This window comes from Rana temporaria, chromosome 3 (genome assembly GCF_905171775.1).
Source record: "Rana temporaria chromosome 3, aRanTem1.1, whole genome shotgun sequence".
Lineage (NCBI taxonomy): Eukaryota > Metazoa > Chordata > Amphibia > Anura > Ranidae > Rana > Rana temporaria.
The window spans coordinates 225324690-225338973 of NC_053491.1; the positions used below are offsets into that span (position 1 = coordinate 225324690).

At 43.6% G+C, this 14284-nt stretch overlaps 1 protein-coding gene across 3 annotated transcripts in view; it reads right to left on the reverse strand.

Annotated features, from left to right (window-relative positions):
- The window catches only part of KIF20A (kinesin family member 20A), a 32301-nt gene extending 18460 nt beyond the window's left edge, over positions 1–13841 (reverse strand). For 2 of the 3 annotated variants that reach the window (XM_040344367.1, XM_040344365.1), the window contains exons 1-5: positions 13695–13749; positions 12028–12029; positions 4506–4691; positions 3126–3215; positions 2916–3035 (exon numbers count right to left, since the gene is read on the reverse strand). In XM_040344367.1, coding sequence (XP_040200301.1) covers positions 2916–3035; positions 3126–3215; positions 4506–4664 — 369 coding nt within the window. In that variant the 5' untranslated portion in view covers positions 4665–4691; positions 12028–12029; positions 13695–13749. Of the gene's footprint in view, positions 1–2915; positions 3036–3125; positions 3216–4505; positions 4692–12027; positions 12030–13694 lie in introns of all 3 variants that reach the window. The other variant, XM_040344366.1, reaches the window with a different exon arrangement.
- Between the last annotated feature and the right edge of the window lie 443 nt (positions 13842–14284).

A 14284-nucleotide genomic window follows, 5' to 3' on the forward strand; every position in this document is an offset into this window, starting at 1 on the left:
ACACCACTATATCCTGGTGAGGAACCAGGAAAGGGCAGGCAACTCAAAGATCCTGCATGCTGATGTTGTGTCCACCAAAATGACATTCTTGCACATCAGACGTGGCACGGGCATTGTAATCTAAGAGTCTCAAAAGAGAACACAGCAAAACTGACAAGACAAGTTAAGGCCCCACAGAGACAGAGGAGGTTGCTCAGGCAGAACAATCCGAGGGAGCTGAATTCTGTGATGTCACTACGCATCAGCCTGCAGAGGAGAACCACGGCTCACTGCTTGTCTTGCTTCTTATAGTTTGTTACATGTAAGCTATTTAATCACTTGCCAACCAGCCACTGCATTTATACAGCGGCAGGTCAGCTCTCCTGCGCAAACTGATGTACCCGTACGTCAGTCCGTGCATGTTTAGTTGCGGGTGATGTCCACCCGAGATTGCGGTGAGGAGAAGCAGAACAGGGATCCGCCAGAGTAAACAAGGCAGATCCCCTTTCTGACAGGGGACAACTAGGAGATCAGCTGTTCCAAGTGATCAGGAATAGCAATCTCTGTTGTCCCAGGCAGCCAATCCCCCACACAGAACACACCCAGAGAATAGAAAGTGTCATTTATACAGTGATCAGTGCATTTTTATAGCACTGATCCATGCAATAATGTCACTGGTTCCCAAAAAGTGTCACTTGGGGGTCAGATTTGTCCTGATATCCACCATTACCAGTAATAAATAAATAAATAACTGTTCATAAATCTATCCTCTATTTTATAGACACTATAACTTTTGCACAAACCAATCAATATACATTTATTGTGTTTTTATTTTTTTTACCAAAAATAGGTAGCCGAATACATGTTATTTATTCATTAGTTTAGGCTTCGTTTTTATACATATTATAGCAGAAAGTGTATAAAATTTATATATATATATATATATATATATATATATATATATATATATATATATATATATATATATACACACACACACACACACATACATACATATATACATATACACATATACACATATATACATACATATATACATACATACATACATATACACAAAAAAAAAAAAGTAAAACCGCAGGGGTAATTACCACCAAAATAAATTGCTAAAAAAAGGGGAAGGACATCAATTTTGTCGCACAATTGTTAGTTAAAGCGACGCAGTGCCTTATGGAAAAAGAATGGCCTTGTCATTAAGGAGGGATAAAACCATCCAGGGCTGAGGTGGTTAAGCTGGTCAGCAGAGGGAAGCATTAAGTGCTCTAGAATTTCCTGCTAGAGGGTTGCGCTGACTTTGGACTTGAAAAAACAAAGTGGACCAACACCAGCAGATGACATGGCTCTCCAAATCATCATAGACTGTGGAAAATGTTGCAATTCATTTGGAAATTAAGGTCGAAGAGTGGAGAGGCACAGAATCCAAGTTGCATGAGGTCCAGTGTGCGTTTTCACAGCTCAGTGATGATTTGGGCAGCCATGTCATCTGCTGGTCCACCGTTTTTTTTTATCAAGTCCAAAGCCAGCGCATAGCTCCACCAGAAAATTCTAGAGCACTTTGTGCTTCCCTCTGCTGACCAACTTTATGAAGATGCTGATTTCATTTTCCAGCAGGACTTGGCACCTTTCCACACTGCCAAAAGCTGGGTTAATGATCATGGCATCGCTGTGCTTGATTCGCCAGCAAACTTGCCTGACCTAAACCCCCATAGAGAATCTGCGAGCTATTGTCAAGAGGAAGATGAGAAACACCAGACTCAACAATGCAGACGAGCTGAAGGCCACTATCAAAGAAACTTGGGCTTCCATAACACCTCAGCAGTGCCACAGACTGATTGCCTCCATGCCATGCCGCATTGATGCAGAAATTCATGAAAAAGGAGCCCCAACCAAGTATTGAGTGCATACTATACTGTACATGGACATACTTTTCAGAAAGCCAACATTTCTGTATTAAGATCCTTATGTAATTTTCGAAATTCAGTATCTCAGAAAATGTGGGTTTTCGTTCATTGCAAGCCATAATTATCTTAAAGCGGAGTTCCACAATTTGCATTTTTTAAATGTATGTCCTTTCATCATGCGTTTTTATAATATAAATCCGGTCACTTACTATTTTACAATCCGCCGCCGATCCGCATAGATATTCAAAAAAGATAGTTTTATAAAACTATGTCTACACTGTTGTCATTTTGCTTGTGGGCATTGTGAAGCCTACAAGCACTTACTTCCTGGAAGTCTTGAATGGGGAGTGATAATTGGACAGCGCACTGCATCCTGGGAAATGATGACACACATTTCCCAGGAGCATTAGAGGGAGATGATGTCAGAATCCTAGGTGGTTTCAAAGGCAGATTTCGTGGGACCGCATAACAGGCATTTCCAGAGTTAAAAACATTTTTTTTTTACCTTTTTAGGTCTAATGAGCACAATAATGAAAAAAAAATTTGGGATGGAAACTCCACTTTAAGTAATTTAAAGAAAAAAGCATAAAATCTGAGTGCGACGCATCTATATAAAATATGAGTAACTTTTTGAATGGAATTACTTAAGTTAACTTTTTGATGATATTCTATTTTATGAGATGCACCTGTATGTACATAGCAATCATGTCACATGCAAGGCATCACCACAAACAGATGTGTGAGAGCAATAATTCTAAGGCCATATTTCATGGTTAACTAAAATAACCTTTAAATGCATCGCTTATGGACAAATTTGGGGTACTGTCATTTTTGGCCATTTCATGGGCACGTGCAGTTTTGAGGCAATATGTAAAAGATAAGGTTATTCTGTTGTGTGCACTAAATAAATATTAGCTGCAGTTTGTCCACCTGTCCTCTTTGCCTACCCACGAGAACTTTGTATATGGGGGTTTTTTTTTTTATGTTCTTCACATCTAGTGGGAATTTCATTACCTGAGAGAAGGTGAACTTGTGAGCACTCTGTCCCATTCCACGCTCAGTGTTCTTCATTGTGAAAGAATCTTTTGGGGCTCTCAAGATGAGAGTCTCCTGATTTTCTACCACCACACATCCCTACAAAGACATGCATGAAGTCAAGATACATAAAATGAAAAATACAACAGAAAATACAACAGAACACAAGCTAAAACAATTTCATCTTACCTGGTCCTCTTTCTTATTCAATTCTCCATCGACAAAAGGTCTGATCCTAACATACACCATTACTTTGTCCGTTCCTTCATCAAGTATTGTCTAAATAAATAAATGGGGGATAATGAAAGATGTATTTTTTTTTTTTTTTAAACAGATCATTACCCGCAAGCAAAGCAGCCCTAAATTTTCTTTTTGGACCAAAGCACTCAAGACCAAGCCAACCATGACACCTGGTATACGTTAAAGCATTATAAAACAGCATTTGGTGAAAAAAAATCCCTGCAAGGCAATGTCATAATATGCATCGCATACTAGCACATTACGAGAAAAACAAAAGCTGTCCAGCGGCACGCTTTCACCGCTGAGAGGGCTTCCATCTTTCCAGGTTCACGCCCCCAGCTACATGGCCGGGAGCACCATGAAGTCACGATTACGCATGTCTGCAGGAGCTTCCGTTTAAGACACAAGCTCTGGAGGTTCGGCACTGTGTGTCGAACCTTCAGAGCGCATCCACTGCTGGGGTTACCAGCTGCATGCACTCTGAATATCTCCTAAACAGTGCAAGTTTGGAGATTTTCACAGTACCTACAGGTAAGCCTTATTATAGGCTTACCTGTAGGCAGAAGTGGTGCAACAGAGTTTACTACCAAAAGCAAGGATCTGTTATGCTATAGGAAAAAGATAGAATGTTAATTGTGCCTATTCAGCACTCTGGGATAAAAAAAAAAAAAAAAAGTAACTTTCTGTAATTCTTCCTAAAAGAACAAAAAAGGTGCCTTCTAGCTGTATGCCTGTAGTGAGAATCTAAGGCCATACTGCTTCTGACTAATGTGTCAGGACATTTTGCAAATTTTACTACTGTGTTGCTCACTGTTCTCCTTACTAAAAGCTCTAACACAAGGGGGCAAAAAGACATGCCTCTATCAAGATGGCCGCTAAACAAAAAAAAAAAAAATTGTCTCCAGAACAAGACATAGCAAGTCTGTCAGCACTGCTTTCGAAGTTTAGTTCCTCTTTAATGGACATCAGGAAAATCATATCAAGTCTAAAGAACCAGGATTTCACAACTCAGTGAGAACTGTGGTAGATAAATATGGAATAGCAGATATAGGAAATAGTTTGTTGTAACAGAAAATGTACAAAAATAAAAAATGGATTTCCAGTAGACACATGCTAGGTTGTATATGCTATACAAGATCTGCCTCAGAGTTCAGATGAGTTGGTACAATGGTCAGCTTATATTGCAAAAGTAATCTGCTCTTACATCTTTATGATTACATCATGCAGGCAACATTATGCAAAAAAAATTTATGAACATACACCACAAGTTGATCAACCAAGACAGGATAAGACATTTGTAGGTGTGAGGCAATAAATATTCACATTTACCTGAGAAGGGTGTCCTAGTCCTGGTGAAATAACAGAGAATTCACCAAGAAGCTCTTTGCGGATCCCTTCAGCACAGTCAGCAGCTGTAGATTCAAAAACTGGAGACTCCTCATCATCGGACAGCACCCCAAGGCCAGGAGAAATTACACTGGTTGCCATGTTGAGGGTTGTTGATGTTCTTTTTCCCTTTTGGAAATATAGTGCAAGTTAATTTAAATATGATGGATAAAATTGCTGAAAACAAGATAATAGTACTGCGTGCAAAGGCCAAAGACTCTCTTGCTTTGGAATTGTGTTGCAGTGCCTGAACGCTTTATTTTTTCGAGATTCTGCTCAAATATTTCAGAGAAAAACAGAATAATCCAGTATCATAAACCCTTCAGCACTACAAATGCAACAGACCATGAAAGCCACAATCACACAAATATCACAGTTCGTAAAGGAAGATACAGATTTAAAAAAAAAAAAAAAAAAAAAAAAATAGATCCAAGGCGTGTATTCATGAAGCAGAACGTTTGGTAACCTGATTGTGCCATACATTAAAGGGGTGTTCCAGTCATTTTTAATGTTTATTAAAAGTCAGCAGCTACAAAAAGTGTAGGTGCTGGCTTTTAATAAACATACACTCACCTGCTCCACGTTCCAGCGATGCGCCGGCAAGGGCTCCGCTCCTCTCCCCCCCCCTCTCGGCCGGCATCTTCATTCCAAGTGTGGGCACCCGGCTGTGACAGCTTTCGGCTTGACAGCCGGGCACCCACTGCGCATTCGCGAGCGGCGCTGCGCCATCCGATTGGATAGGCGATCGCCTGGGACCTGTCACGTGTCCCAGGCGATCGCCTACAGGGAGGGGCTTCCAAAAGGCGATATGACGTATCGCCTTAGCAGCCCCTCAGCGGAAGGAGGAAGTGGGACAGGTAGTCCCACTCCTCCTGAAGCCCCCACTCCCCCCCCAAAAAAATGACATGCCAAATGGGGCATGTAACGGAGAGAGGAGTGGATTAAGCGGAAGTTCCACGTTTGGGTGGAACTCCGCTTTAAAGTAGTTCAGCCTACAATTCTAAACCTACTCGCAGCCACATTTAAAAATCTACCTAGCTCTGTAAAGAAGAGATCAATGTACAAACCTTTTCTGCAGCCAGTCTGGCCCCAGGCTGAGCTGTCAGCAGCAGCTTCAGTGTGTAGGAGTGTGCAGAAGAGGCAGCCGACAATGGAAGCACCATAGCAAGTCTATGGGTGACGTCACTTCTCAGTCATTTCTGAACCGTTGTCGGTTCTCTCCTGCAGACAGCTTCCACCGCTGGAACCTGGACTGTGTACGCTCAAGAAAAGGCATGTATAGCGAGCTCTTCTTTACAGGGCTAGAATGTGGCTGCTAGTAGGTATAGTGTTAGTTGGATTTTGGGTGAACATCCACTTTAAAAAGTGTAACTAAAGGCAAAAACTGAAAATTCCTCTTTGATTTCAGTGACAGACAAAGCTCTTCTATTCTTGATCTTGACCATAGGGTTACACCACCACCTACAGGAGTAGGACACTAGGCCAAAGGACAGCACTGCCTATGATAAGTCCTAGATGGTATCAACACGCTCCCTGCTATTGGCAAGCCAGTTAGTCACAAAGCAGTATAAAGATAGAAAAGCTAAAGACATTCCTCTATTCTTGACCATTGGAATGTCCCAGGGGCATCACAAGGTGTGAGAAAGAAGAGAAAAAAAAAAAAAAAAAAAAACTGGCTTGCTTATAGCAGAGAAGTGTTTGTTTGCATAGTATCCCACTACTGTAGCTGGCGGTATAGCTATATCGTCAAGAATAGAAGCACTGTGTCCCTCAATGAATGAATGAATGAATGAATGAATGTATGCAAGAGAAACTTTTTTCTCTCCATTTTGGATAGTGATATTATCCCTGTCCGCCCCCCCCACCACCATCTCTATCCCACTGGATAGATTCCTGTTTACTTTCTTTCCCAGGAAGTGAGAAACTCCCTCCAAAGTGTGGGAATCCTGGTGTGTCACCAGAACTAGAGTCCCCATTGGAAGATTTCCCCTCTATTAGCGTTCTGATACAAGCACAAAATTTGGGATTTTCGATAATAGTAAACAGTACAAATAGAATGGGTGCAGAGAGCTGAGCAGTTTAGAGGGGCACAGCTCTACCCACTACAGGCTGTGTGCAGAAAACAAAAGGAGGGGGGTGGAGACAGGACCAATCACCCTACACCAGTGTTTCTCAACTCCAGTCCTCAAGGCGCACCAACAGGTCTTGTTTTCAGGCTTTCCATTATTTTGCACAGGTGATTTTATCAGTTTCACTGCCTTAGTAATTACCACAGCAGTTTCATCTGAGGGAAATCCTGAAAAACATGACCTGTTGGTGCGCCCTGAGGACTGGAGTTGAGAAACACTGCCCTACACAATGAGAGAACAGCAGTGACCGGTCTTTATTGCAGGAAGCTCCTACACACAGGATTACTGCACACAGATCTGGAAGATATACACAATCACACAAAGAATCAAGGAGGAAAATACATGGTGAATGTATTTAGATATTTGCTTATCCTGGAGTTCAGTTTTAACCACTTGCCGTCGCCGCACCGTCGAAATACGTCCACAAGGTGGCTCTGCTGGTCGAGAGCACGTAATATGACGTCCTCTCTCCCAGCCGCCACTAGGGGCGCGCGCGCCCCCCGCTCGCCCCCGACTCCCGTGCCTGGCGGGCGCGATCGCCGCCGGGCACACGCGATCGCTCGGTACAGAGCAGGGACCGGGAGCTGTGTGTGTAAACACACAGCTCTCGGTCCTGTCAGTGGGGGAAATGCTTTTCTTCGGTTCATACAATGTATGAACCGAGGATCAGTGTTTCCCCTAGTGAGGCCACCCCCCCCCCCCCACAGTAAGAACACACCCAGGCATACTTAACCCCTTCCCCGCCCCCTAGTGTTAACCCCTTCACTGCCAGTGGCATTTTTATAGTAATCCAATGCATTTTTATAGCACTGATCGCTATAAAAATGCCAATGGTCCCAAAAATGTGTCAAAAGTGTCCAAAGTGTCCGCCATAATGTCGCAGTACCGAAAAAAAAAAAAAATAAAAAAAAAAAAAAAAAAAAAAAAAAATCGCTGATCGCCGCCATTACTAGTAAAAAAAATATAATAAAAATGACATAAAACTACCCCCTATTTTGTAAACGCTGTAACTTTTGCGCAAACCAATCAATAAACGCTTATTGCGATTTTTTTTTACGAAAAATATGTAGAAGAAAACGTATCGGCCTAATCTGAGGAAAAAAATAGTTTTTTTATATATTTTTGGGGGATATTTATTATAGCAAAATGTAAAAAATATTCATTTTTTTCAAAATTGTCGCTCTATTTTTGTTTATAGCGCAAAAACTAAAAACCGCAGAGGTGATCAAATACCACCAAAAGAAAGCTCTATTTGTGGGAAAAAAAGGACGCCAATTTTGTTTGGAAGCCACGTCGCACGACCGCGCAATTGTCTGTTAAAGCGACAGAGTACCGAATTGCAAAAAGTACTCTGGTCTTTGGGCAGCAATATGGTCCGGGGGGTAAGTGGTTAATAAAAAAGTCCAGAAATAAAAATAAAGAATCATATTCATCTAGATGGCTGCAGTATTGATTTGACCACTTGCTTACTGGGCACTTAAACCCCCTACCCTTGCCCAGACCAATTTTCAGCGCTCTCACAACCCTGTACCCAAATGACATTTTTATCCCCACATATAGAGCTTTCTTTTGGTGGCATATGATCACCTCTGCGTTTTTTGTTTAAAAAAAAAAATTCAACAAAAAATACAAAACCATTTTATATTTTGTTATAAAATGTAGCAAACAGGTAATTGTTGTCCTTCATTGATGTATGCTGATGAGGCTGCCCTGGTGGGCACTGATCGGCAGCAGTGCTAGGTGGCACCGATTAGCACCACTGGTGGGCATTGATGGGTGGTACTTTGGGCACTGATGAGGTGCATGTGTCCCTTCCTCTTCGGGATCGATGTCCCTTGCACAAGAGCCGGTGATATGCTTTTTTTTTTCTCCTCATGCGGTCAGCGCGAGAAAGAAAAAAAAAATAATTACCGAGCTTTTGTTTACATCGCGTGATCAGCTGATCACGTGATGGCTGACAGCTGATCATGTGGTAAGGGGGTGGGATCGGCCCCTTACTCGGATCTGTGATCACCCAAGTCTCAGTGATCACAGGGCGTGCGGGGAGCATGCTAAGGGGAGGACATCTATTGATGACCTCCCGGCAAAAAAGGTCCGTGCTGTAGCCATCATTTGGCTATAGCGCGGATCTGAAGGGGTTAATATTGCAGCTGTCCCCCTCTGGCTCTACACCAAGAACTGAGCAATAAAGACTGCTGATCGCTCAGTTCTCAGCTCTGACCACAGAGCAGAGACTGTCAGACATTATTGTTGAGATCCCTGCACCAGCTCTGTGACGTCTGAGTCACAGGAATGCAATACCAAGTGCGTTTGGGGAGCAGATTAGAATTGTTTTTATGCACGTAAAACGAGTCTTAAATGTGCAGAATTTATTCCAGTGGCCAGAAGAAAATGTATATTCTTGTTAGTAGAATGCATTTACGCTGAATGCAATACTTGCATACATACGATTTTATTTCTGCCAGAAAATAAAATCCAGCATATTTGGAGCGTTACCGTGTGAATGAGGCCTTACAGAGAAACAAAATACTGCACATTTCATGGAGCAAAGAGGTATTTTCATACCAAATAACTGAGTCCCTTTGCACTGTGTTCAGCCAAACTACAGATCAGAGAGGAAGGTGGGGGGTGAGGAGGTCGATACAAATACTGGGCCATTTTACCCCTAATGCAGAGTACAAAAATGTCCTGCCTTTAGAACCACTTTAACTATCAAGGAAAAGACAAAAGGGTCCATGCAACAAGGTCTCTAGTACACAAATCTATGTTTCAGCAGATCCAGCCTTGCAAGGACGCTTTTTCAGCCTGAGGTATCAAGAGTTGGAAATCTGCTGACTATACAAGATTTTAATATTCACGTGCAATACCGTTTTATTTTATTTCAACACTAAAGTATACCTTAAGACCAAAACTTTTTTTTTGGAAAGAATGGACAGGCATTACACCTCATCAATTGTTGTTGCTGTCTGTACCCCTATTAGGGAGATTCCTCTATTAGTCCTTCATCCAGAAATGAATCAGAGAAAAAAAAAAAAAAAAAAAAAAAACACGGCAAACTAATGCCACCTACCAGGAAGCAGATCTACCACTTTTGGGTGGAACTCCACTTTAACTTGTTAAGGCCCCTGTCACACTGCCGTGACTTGAAAGTCGATCGATTTTGCTGCGATTTCAGGGAATGCCTGTGAAAACTTGAGGTCTATGGACCTCAACTCGCATCAAAGTCAAACTCAAGTAGTTTAGGGACTACTTTAAAGTTATGTGATTGAAGTCACACAGATATAAATGGTGATCATGGAGTACGAGTTGGCATGTGACGCTGATGTCCAAAGTCGCAGGAAAAGTCGCACAAGTGTGAAAGGGGGTTTAAAGTGATTGTAAAGTCACTGAAAGGCTGAATGACCTTGATTGACAGCTGCGGCAGCAAACCAGGTGTGTACCAGACGGCTTAGACCAGGGATCCTCAAACTACGGCCCTTCAACTACACATCCCATGAGGCATTGTAACACACTGACATTCACAGACATGACTAGGCATGATGGGAATTGTAGTTCCTGAACAACTGGAGGGCAGTAGTTTGAAGACCCATGGCATAGACATTCGTGGACATCGCTGGAGAGAGAAGGGGCTCAGGTAAGTAATTAGGGGGTACTACACACAGGTTTTTTATCTTAAAGCGGAGGTTCACCCAAATAAAATCTTTATAAGACCAAATTATTTATACTTCTAACATGTACAGTAGGATTTTTTTTTTTTTTTTAGGCTGTACATACCTTATAATCTATATTTGCAATCCGGGTACTCACTCCCGTGGGAGTAGGCGTTTCCAAGCTGAGCCGCAATGTAATCTGGGAGTTGGCCCAGATGATTGATGTCCTTCAGAAAATGTTCCCCCCGGCGGATAAGGCCGCCCCCCCCCGTATTGCGTAGGCGCATCACGGAGTTTCCGAAAGGAGCCGAACATGTAGAGCTTTCGAGTCAGCTCTATACGGCGCCTGCGCAGTCAGCTCTACACGGCTCCTAGTTTGTGCGCAGGTGCTGTGTAGAGCTAAATCGCGGCTCTACATGTTCGGCTCCTTTCGGAAACGCTGTGACTCTCGTGACGCGCCTACGCAATACGGGGGAGGGGGGGGGGGGGCGGCGGCCTTATCCGCCGGGGGGAACATTTTCTGAAGGACATTAATCATCTGGGCGAACTCCCAGATTACATTGCGGCTCAGCTTGGAAACGCCTACTCCCGCGGGAGTGAGGCCCCGGAAGCAGGATTGCAAATATAGATTATAAGGTATGTACAGCCTAAAGAAGAAAAAAATGTACATGTTAGAAGTATAAAGAATTTGGTCTTATAAAGATGTTATTTGGGTGAACCTCCGCTTTAATGCATTAAAATGGATGTGAACCAGATTCATGAAATTTGAGCTAGGCACATATATCTGCAGTGTTTTCTTATCTCTGTTCAAAGCAAAGTCTAGTGGCTTTCTTCTGCTCAGTTCTTCTGTTATCAGCCTGACAACTTCTGACAAGTTCTCCATCAACCGTGATAAAAACCAGGCTGAATTGTGTGGTGGGAGGTTGCTATAAATAGATTTGAAGAGAGATGAACTATTCACAAAACAGCTCTGCAAGTCTTTTCCTATGTGGAGAGGGGGGGTGTGCGCGCCTTTCCTCCAATCAGCTGTATGCCCAGACTTCGTTTCCAGTGCTGAAAAGAAATTCTGTAACATAATGTTACTTGGCAGACTGCTTTTTCTTTAACTTTACACAAAGAAGTTTATCCCTTTGATCCAAGAAGGAAGAGTTAGTTACAATGTTTCTTGTTAAAAACTTGGCAGAATGCCTGTCTCTCCACTTATATGAAAGAATTGGCAAACTCTGCATTGGAGATCGAATTGACAACACAATTTAACGATTAAAGTGGTTGTAAACCCACTATTTGGACTTTTACCTACAGGTAAGCCTACAACATGGCTTACCTGTAGGCAAGGATAATATCTCCTAAACCTGCACGGTTTAGGAGATATTACCCCCGCAATGCGGGCGGCGCATGCGCAGGGGGGAATCCACGGCTGAAGGACCGGCATCGCCGGACCCTGCCGATTTTAAATCTCCCGCGCGCACGCCGCTCCAGCCAATCACAGCGCTGGAGCGGCGATACCCGGAAGACACGCCGGAGCAAGATGACATCCTGCTCGGCGTGGACCAGGTAAGTGGTACACACCTCGTTCCGAGGTAAGTATTTCATAATAGGCTAGTATGCGGTGCATACTAGCCTATTATGCCTTTTGCATTGCAGGTTTGGGGGGAAAAAAAAAAAAAAGTTTATGCGGTTTACAACCGCTTTAATTGTGCAGCTCTAGAAGACAGCAGATATACACGCAAAACTTATGTAGGGAGATTTGTTTCATCTGTGTATCATTTGAGGCATTTCACTTCACTGGGTGTATGGAGGGCTTACATCCACTTTAAAGCAGAGCTCCACCCTAAAGTGAAACTTCTGCTCATCGGATTCCTCCCCCCCTCTGCTGCCACAATTGGCACCTTTTGGGGGGAGGGGGGACAGGATACCTGTCTTTGACAGGTATCCTTTCCCACTTCCGGGAGTCCGGCTGCGACGTGGCAGTGACGTCACCGTGCAGCTCGCTCCCTCCTCCCCTGGCCGCCGGGGTAAAAGGAGGAGCGGGGCCTCACGCATGCGCAGTAGGGTTCCCTGTGTGAAGCCAAAAAGCTACACTGCCGCCGCCATTGCAGGCAAGGGAACCTGGCAGTGTAGCCATTTCGGCTTGACACCGGGAACCTTACTGCCGACATCACTGGACTCCAGGACAGGTAAGTGTCCATTTATTTAAAGTGGATTTGCCACTAAAAAAATATATTAAAAGCCAGCAGCTACAAATACTGCAGCTGCTGACTTTTAATATAAGGACACTTACCTGTCCTGGAGTCCAGCGCCGTCCGCAGCAGATGACGAGCGATCGCTCGTCACCCTGCTGCTCCCCCCTCCATCCACGTTGAGGGAACCAGGAAGTGAAGCGCTCCGGCTTCACTGTCCGGTTCCCTACAGCGCATGCGCGAGTCGCGCTGCGCCCGCCGATTGGCTCCCGCTGTGTGCTGGGAGCCGAGTGTTCCCAGCATACAACGGGGGACGGAAAGTAAGGAAAAAAACTGTCTTTTGCCCGTATCGTGTGGCCGGAAGTGGGTGCAGATACCTGTCTGTAGACAGGTATCTGCACCCCCCTCTCCCCTGAAAGGTGTCAAATGTGACACCGGAGGGGGGGAGGGTGCCGATCAGCGCGACTTCACTTTAGAGTGGAGATCCGCTTTAAATCCAGCAGCTGCAGTATATGTAGCTGCTGGCTTTTATTTTTTTCCCCGGACCCCCTCTTTAAGATAAAAAAACCTTTTTGCCTTTACAACCCCCTTTAACAGTCTGGTTTCCTATCGCTTCCGGTTTCGGGACAGGAAGTGAAGGGAAAACGTCCCAATGGGACACAGGTGTAAAAAAGGGGCAATGTTTGAAGTACAGCCCGTTTGGTGTAGACATGGAGAGGCAGAAGTGTGCAAATCACAGGATCCCCCGGAGACAATAAAGGGGAGCCATGGGGAGCCTTAAAATAAACTAAAAGCAGCCTCCATATCCGAGGTTCGCTAAGCTGCAATATACAGTAAAACCTTGGGGAAGGGGAGATATTTAATAAACGGGGAGATATTTAATAAACGGGGAGATACAAAGTGCAGCATGGTGGGGTTTTATTTAGCAGGCTGAGGGGGGTAGCTGAGCACACATTGAGAGACCTCGTCCAGTATAGGCGAGGCACACTCCAGGCTGTAGCACGATAACCCCAGCATACTACTACAAGGATACACAAGGCAGCAATACTCGGAATACAGCCATACACGCGGTCGTTGTGTGACTAGACTAAACACAAAGCCGTGCATAGTATTACAAAACCCACTATGAAGAGGACTATACCACACAACATTCTATACGAAGACTACAATCACTCACCGAGTTCCCGCACCGCTACGCTGCTACCTGCAACTATCCTTACTCCCCGCCTGTTCGTAACTGTTGCATTCAAATCAGGCACAAAGCTCTCCAGCCATTCACGGCGAACTTTTCACATGACAGCCAATCGGAGAGCCAGCGACTCTGAACTGGCCAATAGGAGCGGACTGCGGAAGAGGCAGTCACTTGACGTCGGCGTCTTGCTATATAGCGTATGAAGGAAGTCAAATGTACGGAGAGCTGATTGGTGGAAGATGTCTGTAATCACAACGTGATAATAAAATATATTAATCGGTTATTGGCTACTTAGCAATAACTCAGACTATTTGCCCATAACCAGATTAGGGTTAGAGGAGTTCAAAATATACATAAAAGAGCAGAGCCGTCTAAAACAAGGCATCTGCAATAAACAAATAAATAAATGCATATTTTTTTTTACCTGAAAAAAATAAATAAAAAATTTACATTTATTTTATTTATTTTCTTGGAAAAAAATTCTTTAAGTGCACTTTATTTTCAAAACAAAAGAATAAATGCACATTTTTTTTTCAGGTAAAAAAAAATATGCATTCATTTATTGTTAGGG